At 42.2% G+C, this 20,179-nt stretch overlaps 1 protein-coding gene across 1 annotated transcript; it reads left to right on the top strand.

The window, feature by feature from the left end:
* Positions 1-723: 723 nt before the first annotated feature.
* On the top strand, positions 724-19,866 carry rspo3 (R-spondin 3). The gene is made up of 6 exons (XM_042490268.2): positions 724-1,641; positions 7,906-8,100; positions 8,686-8,829; positions 9,026-9,172; positions 9,336-9,521; positions 18,815-19,866. The coding sequence occupies exons 1-6, from the start codon at positions 1,548-1,550 to the stop codon at positions 19,039-19,041; spliced, it is 993 nt and encodes a 330-aa protein (XP_042346202.1). The 5' UTR covers positions 724-1,547; the 3' UTR covers positions 19,042-19,866.
* Positions 19,867-20,179: the final 313 nt, after the last annotated feature.

The following is a 20,179-nucleotide window of genomic DNA, read 5'->3' on the forward strand; positions in this document are numbered from 1 at the left end:
ATGTCACATTGTCAAACTGGATAAATTATAGTCTCAGTAAGGAACAACATGTCACCGCTCTTTTTTTCGACTCAAACTCCTGCAAAGGTGGAGGAAAGGAGTCAAACATCAAAAATAACATCTTGCTGCCATGGACCATGTCTTTCTCTCGTTGAGCTATGCTGTAATCTGTATGCTGAGATTGTGTCCACAGTGTGTTTAATCAAATCAAAAATCATTTTTCCAGGACTTTATCGATTAGAATGTCATTTTCGCATGGGGAATCTTTGATCTTTAAATGTTAATTTCCAAATAAACAAATCGTTTGTTATTTTTGTTTTTTTAAAGGGGAAAATAATTGTTATTAGTTGAAAGGGATGAGTTTAGTGAGTGAGCAGTGAGTCCATTCATTTCAATCACATATAAAAAATAATAAATGCGCATTTAAAGCATCACTGAAAGCACACTGCCAGACAGGAATCATGGAGAAACTACAGAACGCGTTTCTAAACCGACGTTGAAATAGCATAAGTATGAACTCTCCCTCTCTCTCTCCCTCTCTCTTCCTCTCCCTCTCTCTCTCTCTCTCTCCCTCTCCCCCTCTCTCTCTCTCTCCCTCTCTCTCTCTCTCTCTCTCTCCCTCTCCCTCTCTCTCTCTCTCTCTCTCCCTCTCTCTCTCTGACGCGGGGGGGGCTTGCCCTCTAAATAAACTTTGGAGCTCATAGGGTGAGAGAGAGAGACAGAGAGACAGCACAGGGCTGAAGTCATCAGCCGGCCGGCAGGAGGGGAGTGAATGAGTCCTGCACGCAAAGCAGAAAAGCGCTGAAACTGCGGAGATTTACTTTGGTCCAGTTGCCTGCTGCCGACAGCGAGCGAGGGGAGGTGTGTGTTGTTTGACAGCCAAAAGAACTAAGAAACCTTCAAGTTACATTTTTTTCAGATAACTAGTGTTGGTCCTGGCTTTTTACTTTTTTGTGTTTTGGCGGATGCTGAGATGAAGCCGAGAGCCTCAGCGCGCCTGGCACGTTAGGTATCCACACACACCGGGACGCACGGCGCATCTCCACTGAGAGAGACGGGGAGAGGAGGAGAGAGGTCAATTTGGAGTTCTGCACATGGATGTGATATCGCAAACTTTTTGAGAGTCATGTTAATCATAAATAATAATTCTGTTTATCTTTTTGAGCTACACTGATGATTGATTTTGCTTTCCTCTTGCGCGCATCGGATGAGAATCGAGCTTTTTGGCGTTTTTGTTTGTTTTTCTGTTTTGTTGGAAGGGATGTTCTTTATCACAGCACGGATAGCGGATCCTTGACTCAATCTGGCTTTCTCGGCACATATGAAGATCCTATCCAGGATGTTACTGTCTAAGCGGCCCAGGCATCATTGGGCCACCGTGCACTACCATCACCACATATCACCACATAGCTGGGGGTCCTGTTGTGTCTAGGAATTACCTACCCTCCACACTCTGCCTCCGTCTAGGGGGAAGAAAACGGAATCTTATCCATAAGTGACTTGGTGAACATTGACATTGGCTTTACGAGTCTCACCTCTGGGCTACTATGCAATTACAACTGATCTCCTTTGTTTGGATCATCTTGCACTGCATGGATTATACTGGTTGTCAGCAGCACAGCAGGCACCGGCAACATAAACGTGAGTAGGTTCAAGTGCGGCACGATGCTGTCCGCAGTGTGTGTACACACCAAGCATTTTCTTTTCTCTTTTAGTATTTTTAAATCACTTGCCTGTTTTACGCAAAGAGGCATCAGGTCACAGCAGTCTCCAGCCTACAATCTACATATTTTGCAAACAAAACAGAAATTCATTATCTAAATAATGACATGGGAAATTAGTACATTTGTACCAATTGGTCACTAAACAATCCTACATAGGCGCACAACTGGGAACACAAAATGTGAGTTTTCCACATGAGAAAATAAATTGCTGTAAATCTTTTTTTTTCTCGAACTAAAAATTATAGGATCGAAAACTCATTTTTGGCAGATAATAAGAGTGATTGTACTGATGTTCCAGATTATTATTGAAATAAAACTGAGTTTTATTGAATTGGTTCATTAATTTCCAGCGCACGCTCCAGCCAATCAGCGAATTGACTGTACTGTCAATTTATGATACATTTTGCTAATTCAGTGTGTTTTTAGTCCATTTTTACCGTGTTTCCTTTTAACCTTAACTTAATGTATTAATTGTTCTGCCTATCACTTGAAGCCTGCAGCCGCTGCTCTTTGCGCACAGTCTCCTGGTTCTCGTCGCTCTCTAGCGGTCAGAGCAGCAGACTTCAAGCACGGAGTGTGCTGTCGGGCCTGATCACTCTTCAGATGAATATTCATAGCTATAGGTCCCATATTTAGTGAAACAACCTTAATGCTCAATATATTCCTTTACACTGCCACATATTGGAAATCATGGGGGGATTACATGGAATAGGATTCGCATTCATCAGTCTGAAAATTGAACTCACAATTTGAAATCATGTCCCAACTTGTTCTTATTACCAAAATCTGGGCTAATGTAAATTTGACAGTGGGCTCCAAAAAATAAAAAATAAATCATCATAGATGTTGAAACACTCTCATGTCTAACAGTACTTCAACTCCCATATATCTCCCTGAGGTCCAACATTATGTCTCATCTCAAGAGCTATGGCTGGCCCTTATCCATGACACTATGAAATAAGTATCAATAAAGTATTTTGTTCTATTCTTCCTACACAAACTTTATCGCTGAGGGGCTCCAGATGTGCTCTGTGACTAAGTCTGTTAGAGAGGAGCAGTGACAACTGGAATATTCCATGTATCAGTTGCCAGCGTGGCCGAAAACTGTCTGTGATCTACAATAATAGACGCTGGAAGTGATGTTTTTATCCCTGCCACCTGGGGCTGAAACTTGCAGCTCTTTACATTTAATCACACAGCTCAGATTGGCAGTCCAGACCATGAGGAACTTTTATTTATTTTTTGGTAATTTCTTCCCTCATGACCACCAAAGTGGGAATATAAAGAGCGATTTTTAAAAAGCAGGGAGTTGCAGCATGTAGGGTTTACTGTGTCTTTATAATTTTAAAGGGGTTTACCTTTGCTCTTGGCAGCTCTGTTCGATGTAGTTTTGGTCGGACATCATGAGCCAAGCGAGGATGCTTTTGCTGTCCAGCAGGGTAAAACAGCCAATGTAGATCTCATTTAAACTCCAGCAAGCTGAAAAATAATGATAGCAGACACATCAGTTTTATAATAAAAGACATAAAACATTTACTAAAGTATTCATATTTTGATTATCCTCTTTAAATTTGTGTTTGTGGGGAAAATAGACATTGCATACAAATTCTCCCTTTTAAATGTTTATTTCCCCCTAAACAAAATTGAAGAGCCTCTCAGCACAGTGTGCAAGAGAGGGAGCAGGAGCGTCTACTGAGAGTACTCTGGTTTCTTGAATTGTGCCCTGAAGCTGAAAACTGTGGTAACAATGTCCTTTTTCTGACATTTACATTTTTAAAACTAGTATGAATTTGTGTTTGTTGAAAAGGAAATGCTGAACATGTGTTTTAAGGAAAAAGATGAAACATTTCATCATACAAACTCAGCCGTGATGTAATTCAGATGTGAGACGGCTGCACCAAAGCATGAATTAGTTTCTGTCAAGCTGAACTAAGGAGTAAACCTCCGCCTTTCCACACTGACTCCATTAATTGACAAGTGCTTCTAAAAATCCAAACTTCCTCTGAGGATGCAGATATCTGACACTTCCAGAGATATGAGGGAGGATGGAGGGATTAGCTGGTGAAGGGGTGAATGAGTACAGACTTCAGAGGGAACCAAGGGGGTAAGAGTGAGCTGGGAGTCAATGACCAATGAGTCAACCAGCCAAAATTACCATGCAGAGACTGAACCCAAGCTCCAAGCTTCCTGTCTGTGATGATACATCCAAAAATGGAGGCATGTGGGTGCCTGGGGGATAACAGTGGGAATTATATATATTAAATAGTTAATCAAGTTAGCTCAAGGTGAACATTTAGGTCTTGACTTAAAGTTAAACATATAAAGTCAGGGAAATCAAATGTGTCACATGATGGGTCTCATAAATTATATATATATTTTTTTAGTGTTACTTCTATTTTGTTGCACAGTTCTATTTTCTCCGTGAACCATCTGTGTTTGTGTGTGTGTAGGCATGTGAATGTGTTTATTCATATGTGACTTTGTTGGTATGTTATGCAAGTCCATCTGAGGTTTTGTCGGTGCAAGTGCGAGGGCAAGGCCAAATTCCTGTGTCTTAAGACTTCTGTGAATCAGGGCAGCTTGGCAGGAACACATGTGGGCAAATGGACAGCAGTTGTAAAGATTGTCGAGATATTTCAAACAAAGTATCTATGATCTATGGTAAACTGGCAGCGAAACCCCCCGAACTCAGAGATGAAGGAAGAGGGGCCAGCTTAAAGCAGTGGCACGAGATGCCAAGGCTGGAGAGGAAAACCAATTCCTTGGACGCTTATAGGCATTGCTCTTGATTTGCTTACCATGTGTGACTACTGCAACATTTTCCAAACAATGCCTTTGGGGATGGAGTACCAGTGCAGCATGGATGCACAAATATGTAAAATATGAAACTGCTCTCATGTCTATTGCCTACATACTGACTCCATGTCACAGGTGTTGCTCCTATATATAAGTAAGCTGTAACATGCTCGTCCCTGAGTTGATTTTTTTATTCCCTAAAGCCCTGGACCACTTTCTGGATTTAACGAAACAGTAGTACTATCAGAGGAGTGAGTTAAACTCATAAGATCAGTTACACTGAAACATCAGGACCAGAAGCTGAAAACATCCCAATGTCATGGAACCTGTCATGTGTATCTGGTGGTTTTCTCTCTCAGGATATATACATCCCCGTCCAAACACCCAAACCCTTAGTTACTATTTTTGTCCACTAAGTGTAATCAGATACTGAAAAGGATGATATACACGCTTTTCCAGGAAACTGACTGCAAGAGAAATTACATTGAATTTATTTATTCTTCTTTAATACAATTAGCTCTTTAAGCTCTACATTCTCATAATGGTTGGAGTTTTTGATAAATACACATGCTGTAACTTGTGAGACACTAAAAACGTCTGTGAAAAATTGTCAACATGCAATTAAAATGATTAAAACCTGCAACCAGAGCTTTCATCCATGGCAGACTAAGTCTGGTGAATCATGCCACAAATTAGTGATGAGTGGGGGATGAAAACCCTACTGTAAAATATATCAATATAAACTAAACACTACAGTACTTATGTACATAAACAGAGCTGTAAACAGAGTATAAATAGCTGCCATTGGCACTGTGCTGAGACCGTAGGTGATTACTCATATATGATGAACTTATGCATGTGAAATAATAACCGTTCATGATGCTGTTGACTTCCTGTTTTCCCTTTGCCCTCATTCTTAAAAGACATGCCAAAATAAATGCCTGAAACATTAAAAAATAAATTAAGAAAATAAACATAAACTAAGAGTGTGTAAGATTAAGTGGAATAGCAGTGAGGTTTGCAAATTGCAACTACTGAAACTCTTCTGATGCCAAATGTGAGCTCCCTGTTATGATTCCTTCAGTATTCATTGTTTTACCAGGAGCTGAATTATACACAGAGGTCTCATCCTCTCCAAAAACAAACCGACCAGTAAACACAGAATAAATCAATTTTACGTTAAAAATGTGTTTATCTAAAGTTTTTCAGTTTGTAAGAGAGGGGCTGAAGTGAACGTGTGAAAATGCGAATAGCTCTATCTAGAGCTAGTGTTTGGTTTGTCTGTTCTGGGCTCTTGTGGAAAAATGGCAGTGCAACATGACACACTTCACTGGCGAGGAGCTGTTCCCTCTGTCGATATAAATGCCTCATTCTAAGATAACAAAAACATGAGGATTCTTTTGTCAGTTGATTATACATGAACGAAAACATCCTTATATTAGATAACATTTCTGCCAATATATTCCCCTAAATTCTACACACTGTACTGTTAAATTGTGTCAAGAAAACAGGGAGGATCCGTTTATATAGATCAGTGTAATCCCCTGTGTCTCCTAAAATATTTAAAGCAAATTTCTTTTTCTTTTCATTTTTTTTAATCCAGTCTTTTTGTAATTGTAATTTGTCTAATTAAACTGCTTTTTCAACACAAACCGAGGAGTGACAGACGAGATGTTAAATACATTGATATCATACAGAACATTGTTGGTCCACCATCAAAGATGGAAGCATTGTTCTGCAGTCCTGCAGAGCATCAAAAGATCGGTGCTATCAAGTACTAGCGTAAAGCCAAAAATTTAGCATGCACAATGGTGCCACAGGACACTCTGACCCGACATTTTCACTGAAACTACACAGTTTAATATGTATAAACCCTCAAAACTTCCACAATCCAAGCATGACCCTTTATTGTGCAGGATGCCATTTAAAAACATTAAACCATTCACAAAAAAATGAAGTATTCCATTCAGCACAAATGATATTTTTTATTTGTCAAAACTAGTTATGGACTTTTATATAGAAAAATAGGATCAACGTTATTTTCCAAGCAATTGTTTCACAGCAGTTGCGGGTACATGGGATGTTACTCTCCATTCCTTAGCTGTTTTACCAAGAGGAACGTTTTAGAGCCCTGATTCAGGTGCATGTGTTTGAGAGGCATGAATGGGATGAAAAAACAAGAAGTTCAATTTAGTAATACCCAATACGGTTATGAATTTTACCACTTGGTCTTACACGGCCCGGACACACCAAGGAGACAGGTGGCCACCGGTCAATGTCAGGTTTTGAGGTGTATCCTGCACCATTTTCACTAGACAGCCTTGTCTCCTGGTTTTTGACCATTTCAGCACGTTGAAATATTGGCTGGTGTGTATGGGCAATGTTGGTTAAAGGCCCAGACACACCAAATCAAAATCAACAAACTAATGGCGACAAAGGCCAACTATCATGTTGCCTCATGTTGCCTGTGTTTCTGCCAAAAAGATGCACTTGAACACAACGCAAAGCCAATAGCCAAGGAGCATGTACCTATTGCACTTGTATAAAAGAAAATAACTCCATAGCAGCAGGTGGCAGTAGTAAGTATTTGTTATTCAAAAGGGCAAACTGCAAGACCAACAGGATGGATTCTAGACACTAGATAGCCAGTTAGCAAATTGATAACACATCCTGATGTTTAAAGAACAAATTTGTTTCTTTAGATACCACGACCCTCTTGAATGTAGTCATTTGTTTGCTTTCCTCCAATTTCTCTTCCTGTGCTGAACTGCCAATGAGATTGATTTCACTCACCGATGGGCTCCGCCGTCTCCATCACTGATTCAACATGCTGAATCAGCCAAAAAAAACAGGCGACAGGGGCCGACTAGTGCCAACCATGCCGGACACTGCAAAAACTGGGGCGACAAATGCTCACCAATGGCGTGAATTTGACCAATGGCCAGTCGTTGACTCTGTCTTTCCACCCTTTATTGTGTAGGACTTAAAATGGGTCTCTTAAGACTACATTTGGGTCTTTACCTAAGAAAAAACCACAAGGAGAACAGATATACACAGTATTTCCTCCCTTAAATGTTTTTGCGCTAAATTAATTACAGTTTTACAGAGAGGCTAGCAGAAAGTTACTGTGTCAGTCCTTGACACCAACACAAATGTAATTCATGCTAGGAGTTTTGCATACAAAGGAGGCTGGCATTACTGACAAAGCGTCAAGCATTTGACCAGGGCACCGTGGCTAATCAATTGCTGTGATCTCATCAAAATAAAGCACATCAAGCAAGCTATCCATTAAGATAAACTTCATTCTTATGGTTTAAAAAGCCCAAAAGGTAATCCTGCACCATGTGAAATTCATACTTGAATATCTCCCTGCCCCTGTCAACAGAGATCTCTGGTGTGAGCTCAGGGTGCCAGCAGGGTGGCTGTCTGACCTGCTCTGACTACAATGGCTGCCTGTCCTGCAAGCCGCGCTTCTTCATGCATTTGGAGAGGATTGGGATGAAGCAGATCGGGGTCTGCATGACTTCCTGTCCTCTGGGCTTTTACGGCACACGCTCCCCAGAAAGAAACACCTGCACAAGTAAGCCACATTGAGTATTTGCACAGCAGAAGATTCCTAAAAATATTCCTATGTATGTTTTTGTTTTGATCGTCCTCTGAGTGGATGGGCGTAAGTATTCAGTATAATCCTCTCTTGTAACAAACACAAAAGAAAATTCTGTCTTGGGTTAAATGTGGCGTTTTAACAATGTGTTTTAGTTAAGTGTGACAAGCATAAGCACGAGGAGTTGAGTTGGCTCCAAGACATTGCCAAATTTAATGTCCCCCCTTCTTTACACGCAACAGTTTTAAAGACCTGCTTGTGAAATATGAGACTATGTATACAAATGTAGTCAAATAACTGAAGAACATAATACCTGCTAAGTATGTTTCCTTTTTGTGACATTAAATCAACCGTGTTAAAAGTGTTGCTTAAAATCCTATATCCACCACGTAAGACATCACTCTAACTGCAGTGGCCTATATTCCTATAAACTGTATTCCCAGTGAGCAACACACACACGCGCACACACACACTGACACCCTGTATATTTAACACACAGGACACACACGATAACTTGTACAGTTTAAATAAACGCTGGCGGTGGGTCTGTGTTTCTGTCAGAGTGCAGGTCGGAGTGTGACTCCTGCTTCAACAAGAACTTCTGCACACGCTGCCGAGCAGGATTCTACCTTCACCTGGGCAAGTGCCAGGAGAACTGCCCTGAGGGACTGGTCCGCAGTGACACACAGAGGGAGTGTGTTCCCAGTGAGTGTTTAGAGTTCACAGTTTTACAGGGACAGAGATAAAATGTGGGGCTTACCCCTCATTTAACTCCACTCACCTTGTATTTAGCCCACATTTGCATTCAACTTTTGAAACAAAGCTCACGTAAAACATGTTTATGTTAAATTGTTAAATATGGCCACTATTTTCACCGATAACTGTGCTTTTGTCTTTGCAGGGTGCCCTGCAGAGTGTGAGTCATGTGCAAACATTGAGACATGTACGCGGTGCCGGCCAGGCCTGTACCAGCTCAGCGGGAGGTGCCACCATGTATGTCCAGAGGACTACGAGCCCAATGACAAACTCATGGAGTGCACACCACAAGGTCGGTATAGTGTGTGTATGTCCGTTTGCATGTGGATGTGTCAGAAAAAACTCAGAAGATGACTGTCATGTTGGTAGAGGACCATGCCACGTTTCTGGCCCTTGGTTTAAAATGTCTAAACACTTTGTCACCCTCTCTTCTTTTTCTCAATTTCCTCCCATAGTGCACTGCGAGGTGGGTGAGTGGAGCGAGTGGAGCCCCTGCTCTCGGTCCGGTAGAACCTGTGGGTTCAAGCGGGGACAGGAGACCCGCACACGGCAGGTCCTCCAGTACCCATCACCCTTTGGCAACCCCTGCCCCGAGATCTCAGAGATCAAAGAGTGCTTGGTCAAGAGGAGGAAATGTCTAGGTAAAGAGCACAATATCAAAGTTAAAGATTCTTTTTTCTTCATTCTGGCAGTTGCTGCTGACCGATCGCACTCACTGCCAACATTGTATTTGTTACACATGGCACGATTTCTATGAATTCCAGACTGTGCTTCTTCAGCTTGTACAATCAGAGCTAGTCTGTCTTCCGCTCAGGACTACGACTGTTTACTCAGAGGACTGCCATTGTGGTTAGAGTGAGGACAGTGGGGGGAACACACATGTGTGATGTTGCAATGGGTATGTTGTGTGTTCTCCCACGAGACCTCTTTGGATTTTTAAACAGTAAAACCACTTTCTCTGCTCCTAGTAAACAGGGAATCGCGTGATAATTTCTAATGAAGAGAGTGAAAACTGCTCTCAGACGGGTTCGTCTCTTTAGAAAACCCAATGTCGTGGTGAATTTACGACCGCTTTGTGTTATGTGTGTACTGCGTGTGTGTGGTTACTGAGCTGGTTGGCGGCTAGGGCTGGTTGTTTTTTAGCCTGGGTTCTGTAGTGTTAAATGACAGATCGCAGACAGGCTACGAGGCTGAGATCCAGCCCCCTGGGGCCTCACACTTACAGAACAAACAGTGTGTGTGTGAATGTGTGTGTGTGTGTGTGTGCGTGCGTGCGTGTCTGTGTGTGTGTGTGTGTGTGTGATGCAGCAAAAAAGCAGTTGACACTGGAGCAGAAACCGCCAGCTCAACATCAACATCCTCCCCCTGGGAGGCACGCGGCGACCAGGGGATCAGTATTGGTTTATCCCCACAGCTGCCAATACACACAAGCACACACACACACACACTCACGCACATGCAAATCAACACATGCAGTCACAAATCCAGATACAGATACACCCTTTCTTTAAGACAAATGCACAAATTTGCACTTCCACACTCACTGTGCACACCAAAACACACACACATAAGCACCCAGATACACACACGTCACCTTTGTCCCACTAAAATAACTACACTCTTGGTTGCTCTTGGTGGTAATTTGTGAAGAGAGTCAACTGGGTTGACGTGATTTGTAAGGCAGACTGTGAAATGTGCCCTCTGTCACCCCCGCCATCCCTCTCTCTCACTTTCTATCTGTATCTCTCTACTGATCCAATCCCCCATCCTCGTCCCCTCCATACACACACAGACACACACACACACACACACACACACACACACTCCCTACCACACCAAAGAAAACACAGACCCCCATATAAGCTCCCTGTTGGCGCTCCCAGTCAGTCGGGCCAGGACTGAGACTTTAGTGTGGAGTCGACGGCTCTGTTGATGTAGCCTGAGCCTGGTGAAAGGAGGGGGGACAGATAGAAGGGAGGTGAATTGAAAGAAAGAAAGAAAGAAAGAAAGAAAGAAAGAAAGAAAGAAAGAAAGAAAGAAAAAGAAAAGCTGTGTGTAGTCTCACACACTACAGTCCTGTTTATCGACGTTGGCCCTGCTTATGATTACCCAGTTGCCCTCTCTCCAAAAGCATCCGCAGTGAATGAGAGCTAATTATCTGCTTCGGCGCGTCCTCTCCTCGCTGTTTACGTTCTGCACACGCTAGGGGGTCAGTGGTCCGACCTCAGAGAGCCCCCGGTAATCCTCCAGCAGCCCTCAGACACTGATACATCCTCCTCCTCCTTTTCCTTTCCTCCTCTTTTGCACTTTCTCCTTTTGCCTTCTCCTCCCTCTCTGTCCCGCCTCTCCTCTTCTCATTGCTACATCATTTTATTCCTCCACATGAGTCTTTGTTCACTTGAACTTCTTTGCCTCAAACTCATTAAGTCATGCTTTCTTAACAGAAGTTTACTTTGACATTTTGGCATATAAAGCTGCTTACTTTTCATGAGTTAGATGACAACATCAGTACCACCCTCATATCTGTCTGTTACATACAAAAAATGATTTAGAAGGTAAGCTTAGTTTAGCATAAAGACTTAAAGCAGGGGGAATAAGCTAGCCTGCCCACCCACAATTTTAAAAATCCACTTACTAGCATCTTTAAAGATCACAAATTAACAATTAATTAAACAATTAGATAATGTAAAATTAAACTGATTAAACAATTATTTATTGTTTAATCCATATGCAAACAAAAAATGCCAAGTTGTTCTGTGAGGAGTTTGTGATCAAATTTTTTTTGGTGCTGGTAGGTTCTCTTAAAGGAGGGAGCGATTTAACAGCAAAACTATATAAAGCTTTCTCTCATTAACGTCACACAACTCATTCAGTATAATCAAAACTTTCTCATACCAACTCCTCACATGTTGCCACTTGTCCGTGGATGTCCGCATCTACATATTATGAGTTAGGTATCCTTTTCTGTCTGATAATTACGTTCCATACCGTTATGTCAATAAATGCACATGGTAAGATGAAACTGCACATACTTAGGCAAAAACAGGACCCGGCAAACAATGCTAACTGTTAACAAATGCACATGCTGGCACGGATGGTTAGAATTAGGGGAAGGGGGCGCAAAGTAAGGTGTAGGGAAAAAAAGACCATCACATTAACATGGGAAGCAAACACTGGACTCCGCACGCCCTACAGGCGCTCTTGCGCTCCTTATATTACATCGTTAAGCAACCTGACGCATTTCATGCACATGTGATATGTTCCGTCTGGCCGCATTCTCAAATGATGCCACCAACGCACGTACCAGGCGGATGTGGCAGGAGTCATCCAGACATCCCCCAGTGTATAATAACACAGCAAACGGTTCTGTCCAGCCACATTCGCAGCTGACACCGTCCAGAGCAAGAGATATCTTTTGGCGTCGCTCATTTATGCTAAAAACACTGACAGGGTGGCAATGTTTTACAAGTTTGGAATTAGGATAGACTGATATAATCCAAGTTTCATTTATCCATCTGTATGCTTGGTACTTTCCAAACACATGCATTTTCACAAAAACCTCACTGTGTATGGATGTTTTTATATATTTTTGCTGTTGTTAAAGACAGACCCAACTTACTGAAATTCATCAACAACTTTCTCCATTTTTGGATTCTTCATTTAGTTGAGACCCATGCAAGAAAAACAAAGTTTTTACTCACAATTCAATGCAACATAAGGTGAGTAAGTGATGTACAAATAATCATTTTGTGGGTGAAGTATTCCTTTAACTGTCAACAAAGCCAGGCTAGTTTGTTTCCACTGCTTGCAAAGCTATAGTATCCTTCCCTGGCTTACACTGGAACACTTAATATTAATAAACAAATATGAGATTGGTACCAAAAATGTTAAATAACTCTCAACAGGAAAGGGCACTTTGCAAAATGTTGGACTTTTTCTGTGTCCACTTAAGGCTCTAACATTAACGCCTCCAGTTCAACAGAACCACTGCAATATCACAACATCCGACCGGTGCTGATTAATCCCCAAAACAATGTTTTAAATTACAGATATCACGTCAGAAAAGTTGTAAAACTGTTGGAAACATGCTGACATATTCAGGCTCAGAGCAACTTGGCTCTGTTCCTCCGTTATCCTCGGCTGGAGATTGTGAATGTTTACACACACATCCTCATCCGGGCCGCCGTCTCTCTCAAGTTAATGCTGGCTAATTTGTCCTTCGATCGACCTGCTGTTCACCTCTCTATCTCTGGAGCCAGATAGTCCACATGCCCTCTGCAAACCTTAGCCCCCTGTAACTCCCACACACACACATACACATACACACACGCAGACATATTACACACAGAGAAACATACAGTTAAGCAAGCTAGCGTGAACCAGTCAGTGAGGGGGGGCTGATACACACACACTCACACACACTCACACACACACTGGCACACCCAGAACCCCCCTCATGACATCCTGGCGGACATGCGGCAGGCATTCCACTTGTGGGACAGCCCATAGCCTTTAATCCCAGCCTGGCTCCCGCCAAAAGCTCCCCGGACGACAGAACGCCTGCCACGGAGGATGTGCCACCATAAAACACACAGTGCTCCTCCAACCGCACACACACGTGCACACACACCTCCCCATACCCTCAGTGCCCCTCCGCTCTCTCTCATTTAATCTCTTTCTGTTTCCCACTATCACTTGTGGTTCACTTTATACTCTATCTGGATCATTATTCAGGTGTTCTGCAGCGCTCTTTGTCTATGTGTCTTTTAAACCAGCATGCTCAAACACACACACACACACACACACACACACACACACACACACACACAGAGCATGCACTGTCCCACCGTGTAAAGCCGCTCTTTTTTCTCTCAGTACAGTTTACTAACTCCTGGTCTTTGTACATGCTCTGCAACAGATTTCTAGAAGTTTCATTACAACCACAGACAATTCAGCAGGTCCACACTAGTGGCTGTGTTTACACTGTGCAGGCTGGCTTTTAGGGGAAAAACACAGGATGAAAACATCAACAGATTTCTACATACATTTTCTGTCGTTAACTAGAGATTCTCACAAATAATCTTCACTGATGACAAATATTGTGACACATCTGTGTACTCAATGTGGCATCAATTATATGTGGGACTTAAGAGAAGTTACAGTCTTATATTGGATCCAGATTTACTATGATTTGAAATGAATGTCAATATTTTTTACTGTATTGTCTTAACTCTTAAGTGGAGTGTGTTTGTGTACAGAGAGAGAGAGAAGTGCTCTCTTATATTACTCCTATTATACAATTATCTGTATTGTATATTTGTAGTCAGTTTTATGTGCTATTGCTAGACAACAAAATAGACAGTGTTGAAGGGCTTGCTTGGTGTAAAAAAAAAGTGTTTCATTTGTGTAACAGTTGTGGATTTCAGATCCACTGAAACTACATTAAAGGAATAGTCATTTTGGGGAATATATTTATTTTTAACCGTGGCAAAAACTAGGATTAGTAAGTTTGACACCACTCTCACATCCATCTGTTAACTACCAGGCCAGAGCCAGGAGATTGTTAGCTTAGCTCATAAAAATTAGAAGCAAAGGGAATCCTGGCTCTTTCCAGGGTTAAAAAATCCGCCTCCCAGCACTTTTAAAGCCCACTAATTAAAACATGGTATCTCTGTTGTTTAAAACAAACAAAAACAGAAAAGTAAAATCCACGTTTTGTGGATTAACAGGAACTGACTCGCTGTAAGTATTTCCTTGCGATCCGTGAAGACTATGGATGTATGAAGAAAACTGGATGCAATGTAGGAGACAGGACCCTGTTCATTCCTATGAGAGTTCTCAGTGGTACATGAAGCTGAAAAAAAGCTTGATTTCCGCATTATGAAATCACAGAGATCTCCGCATCATGGGGCCCATAGAACAAGCGCACTAGAGACTCCGCTGGCCATGCAGTTAACTTCCAGTTTAACGCCCGGCTATCTTGAACGGGGATAAAAATGATTTAACTGGTGGTCCAGGCATACCCACTGATCTGTAAAAGTGTCTTTCACAATGTAAGTCAATGGGGAAAAGTCTTTTTTGCCCACATGGCATCACGCGAGGGACCCGGACATTGTATTTTGACATTTAGTCACTATTTAAAATTGGCTTCAAATCTGTTCCTGGTAGCTTGGTAGAGTCATTAGTAAGTCATCGTACCCAGCTGATGGTTGAAAAAAAATATGGTAGGTGGTAAACGTTGGACACAACCATGCTAGCATTTTCCCCCGGCTTTGAGTCTTTAGGCTTAGCTAAGCTAATAGCCTCCTGGTTCTAGGTCAATACTAAACAGACAGACATTAGAGTGACAACAATCTGCTCATTTAACTTTTGTCGAGAAAGCAAGAAATCATACATACCAAAATGTCTGACTTATTTCCCCAAAGGATGTTGTATCGTTTCCTATTTACTGCTTTAAGAATAATTCACCTTACCAAAAGAAAACTCTTACAACGTCCATCCGAGCCAAGACTTCCTCTTCCGTGCACCACCATCCAACCCTAACGACCCACATGATGGCCAGGTGGGACAACAACTCACATGATCCTAACGATCCTAAACACTCTCTAAGGGTCCAAACCCACCCAGGCTTAAAGCCTGCAACTCCCTACCAGTCAGCTAGAGCTGATGAAGCCTCTTTGATGAGAGGTGAACCATCTTCAAGAAACTCAAGCAAGTCGAGTTGCTTACGATATAGCACTTTGATTTACCATAACCTGAATGACGGAGAGTCTTCGCCAACTAACTGCATATGAATACAGATAAATACATTTTTTTTTAAAAACGAATACAAAGCTAAATTGCTGTCAAATTACAGCCAATTGGTTCAAGACTGTATTTAAACCCATGTGATCAAATCAGCAAAAATGTATTTGGTAAATTTTTGTGAAGTGCGCTCCACATCCAGCAAGTTGTACAACTCTCAGATGAAACAGACCTAACATGTAATGTCCTCGTTTCAATTTTCTTAGATGAACATGGAAGCTTTTCTTAAACTTTTGCATTCCAATAAAGCGATACAATCATAGGTATAGGTTCCACATCACAAAAACCATTGGCAGATTTTAATGCGTTGTCCCCACAGCCAGCCTCTCAGTCACTGCCAGTCAGACATTATTCATTAAACTTGGCTTTGGAAAATGTGTTAAATGTCTGTTGAAAATGTTCCAAAACCTCCAAAGGTGTCTTTGGGGACCATTACAGACATGTCATTAAACAGTTTACAAAAAGCCCATCAGAAACTGTTCCAACTAACCAAACGCAGGTCGATTTGATAAACACTCTCCTAATCATCTCAACACTGGCATGGATTAGGTTTCTCCTCTGGCTCGACAAAAGCACAGGGGCTACAGTATGACTAATCCACTGAACTTGTAAATAGTTGTAAATGGTGTCAGGGCAGAGAAAACAATGAGAGCGAAGGGGACTTCCTGTGTTTACAGAGGACGGGGGGCAGACCCGAAATGAGTCAGTACACCAGATTACTCCATCTGTCCATCCATCCATCCATTTATCCATCCATCAGTCCATCCATCCATGCACCAACCTTCCACCATCCTCTTCACGATCTTTGATTTTCTTTTCATTCACTTTTCTTCCTCGACAGCTGTGCTGTCCTTACTGTGTTTGTGTATATGTTCATACACGAACCAAAGTTGGTCTCCGGCCCTTGTGTTTTTCTATTATTTCTTGAAGATTAATCACAACGGGCAGGTAGAGCTTGATATCATTAGCCCAGAATGTGCGGGTCAGACATGTTCCCTGCACCAACCAGAGCCCTGGCTTGATTAATGAACAAACAGAGAGGGAGAGGATGAGCGTAGGGGGCCGAAGCGGACAGGAGAGAGACAGAGAGAGAGATCTCTTTCTCTCTCTCCCTTTATCTCTCTTTCTCTCTCTCCCTGTGTCTGTGCCTACTGCCGACTTCAGCAGTTTCACAATCCCCGACTGGCCAGCCAACCAGCCAAGCAGGGCCGTGCTGCACCATTCCACTCACACATGAACAGCAGCCGTACAACAACAGGAAAGGGCCTCCTCTGCTTTCACTTGCAGGTCCTGTCTCCAACCTCCCTGGGGGTGGATCTTGTTATTATCATTAATAACTGTTGCTCGAGCAGAGATAAACCTTCAGCATTCCATAACTCTTGGTTTTGTTTATGAGATGGTGTTGCAAGAGCAGATAAATTGGGGGTTTATTTAAAGGGTTTCTATTTTGGACAAAGGTCTGCTCAGCGCAGGGCGAGGGCTGCCATCTGTGAGTAAAGACTGGCATCTAGTGGTGAATATGAGAATTGCAATAACAAGCATTGCACTGAATAGGAAAACTGCACCCTGTGATGTGTTTGTAGTGTGATGGCTCTCACTCCAGGAGTCTTGCTTCTTTTACTTTAAGGGTTTTTTTAAAACATAGTATTTTTCATTACTTACAGGCTGATGTGTAGAAAAGAATAGGGGAATAAGGTGATTGATAATGAGCTGATTAGCTGGGAAAAACTGAGAAGCAGGGAGGGGCTGATGAGGCTAATACAGGATAGGTGTGAAGCTGGCTAAGAGATACTCAGGAGCAGGGAACAGGTAATGAGGCTGATGCAGGGCAGGAGTGTAGATAGGTAAAAGAGGGGAAGGCAGCACAGGAAAACATGAGGGGAAAGCACAATAAACTGAAACCCCAAAACCAAGACAATAGTAATAGTCTTAATAATAACCTGACCAAGTGAATACAAAGGCAGACTTACTAATAAAGGCAAATTAAATGAGTCTTACACTAGACCAGGACACAAAAAATGTGTTAAGACCTTGTATCAACATGGGTGATTGATCAGAATTGGACAGCACTAAATACAGGTGTAAACAGCCACCGAGACCGTATTTTTCGATCCCTGAGACCACTTGCCGAGGTGGTCTGAGACACATTTGACCACATATCTTTTGAAGTATAATCGACAAGGACCATGTCATCAGTGCAGGAAGTGGAGGTTGATTTGGTGACAGTGCGCTAACGCTCTGTTTCTTACCCATTTTATCTTTAGTTGTACAAAGAGTTACATGACCATCCCTCGTTTTGTCTCATGGAAGGAAGATGTGTTGAAATGTGTGGAGAGCGAGATCTCCAACTGTACTGACTCAAATGCTAATGTGACTAGCACGCATGCTACAAAGCAGCTAGCAAAAGTGTGGACTGGGCTGGACAGTAATGAAATCTGAACACGAGTGCTCAGCTGGAGATGCATGATAGGCACGTGTCTGAACAGCGATGTGTCTCAGCTGTCCACTTGTGTTCAAATCACCAAAACACATGCTAATACCTGGTCTTAACAGACTCAGACTTTGACAGTAATGGCCCAATTCAAATTGAGTGGGTGCCCAGATAAAATGCCCATTTTTGGCCCATACCCACTGGGTAAGCAAATAGCCTTAGTATAATCCTGTATGGCCCACTTGGGTAAACCCACCCATGTGGTCAAATGGCATGGGGCCATTATGGAACCTGTGGAGGTCCCATATAAGGCCAATTTTTTAGTTGATTTATACCCACATGGGCCCCACAAACAAACGTTGGCTAGAAACACGTTTGAGGCTGCCTTGCTGAAATAATTAACACATTTACTAAGAAAATACTATATACTGTATGTTGTGAAACTGACTTTTTTAGTGGTAAATAAACAAATGGTACTATTTGACATGTAGACCTGATTTTTGGACATTTTCTATTACTTTATCCCATTTTTATGCTACAAACGTTCTCACTGAAATATATTGATAAACTGTGTGAATAGATTATGAAAATGATGCCAAGTAAAACATATCTTAACTGAACACTACCCCTGCAAGATGTGAAAAAGATGGAGAGCTTCACCCTCTCCCCTGCTGTATTAATCTTTGTTTCATTATTTAGGACCAGGACGGAGGAAGAATGACCGGAGAGAACGGAGGAATCGCAACAACCGGAAAGATAAGGAGAACCAAGAGGTGCGACGGGAGAGGAAGAAAGAAAGGGAGCGAGAGAGGGAGAGAGACACAGGTGAACGTGAAGACTCTGATAACAGGAACAAAACGGAGCATAGGCATCGCAGAGGCCACGACACAGACCCAGTGTCCCCTGAAGACGGCCTTGTACAGTAGTGCTCTGGACAGACAAAGTCTAGCGCCTCCCCGCCCTCCTCCTGTTATCCTCCCCTCTTTCCTTCTCCAAAACTTCCCAATCCTCACCCACTGTTCATCCCCTCGACCCCTCTCTGTAGGGGTGTTGCTGCTACCTGTATGATTTGAATATAATTTTTATGCACAAGCGGGATGGGGCACACCCAGCCACAAGGCTTGGGCCACTATGGACTTTAAAAAGTCTTTTTATTCTACCCTGTAGCCTCTTCTCCTTCACTTCCACCACTGACAGAGTGTCTCTGTTGAAAAGTGCAGGAGACACTGCTTAGAGTGCTGTTGGGACTGAAGAACAAAGTGATGTCTTTGGCAGACAGACGGACAGCGAGACAAAGACGTTATACTATGTGCTTGTTGATATGGTTATTTAATGGGGCCCTGCGAGTCTTGGTTTTTGAATGTAGATTTTGCAACATTATGTAGAACAATTGTTTATTATTGTTGTTCCTGTTCTTTAGATCTCTTTATTTTATTTGGTGCAGAATTTGTAAAGAAAAAATGAAAAGTGAGTTTGCTATGGCCATCTTGTGACATCTTAATAATCACTGCAAGTGACAGATGTAGGAGGACCTGCATGCTGTGAATCAAAGGAGTGTGGTCAAAAACTGAAAACCATTAACATGTGTTCTGTATGTCTTGGACAAAAGCTAGTTTTATCCAGATAAGTGATAAATCTAATCTACCATTGGTTTTTCTTTTTGTGTAAATGGAATATGTGCTCTCAGTAAAGCTCCTTGACAAGGAACAAAAAGCACCTGTATGTCAAATAAAACTATAATGGGTTTGTAACTGTGTCTGTTATTTGTTTTCTCACCCAACAGCCGTCTTGTGCAATCCATTGGAACATGTTAAAAACCCTCCCAGAGTAAATGGAAAGTGAAACTCAGCGTGCACCTATTAAAGCTGTAGAAGGCAGTTTTATTTTGGTATGAACGTGCAAAAACCCCATAATAAACTTAGAGCATATTGTAATTTACGTGGACTGAGAGAAAACTTGACTTCTGCACTTCCTCCTGGCTCTGTTTTTAGGCTTTAGAAAATCTAGCCTGTGACAGGAGACCGAACAATCAGAGGTCATTTCAGAGACAGCATTTGTTGTAGG

The sequence above is a fragment of the Plectropomus leopardus genome, chromosome 11 (assembly GCF_026936395.1).
Source record: "Plectropomus leopardus strain MGB_pleo_1.0 chromosome 11, ASM2693639v1, whole genome shotgun sequence".
Taxonomy (NCBI): domain Eukaryota; kingdom Metazoa; phylum Chordata; class Actinopteri; order Perciformes; family Serranidae; genus Plectropomus; species Plectropomus leopardus.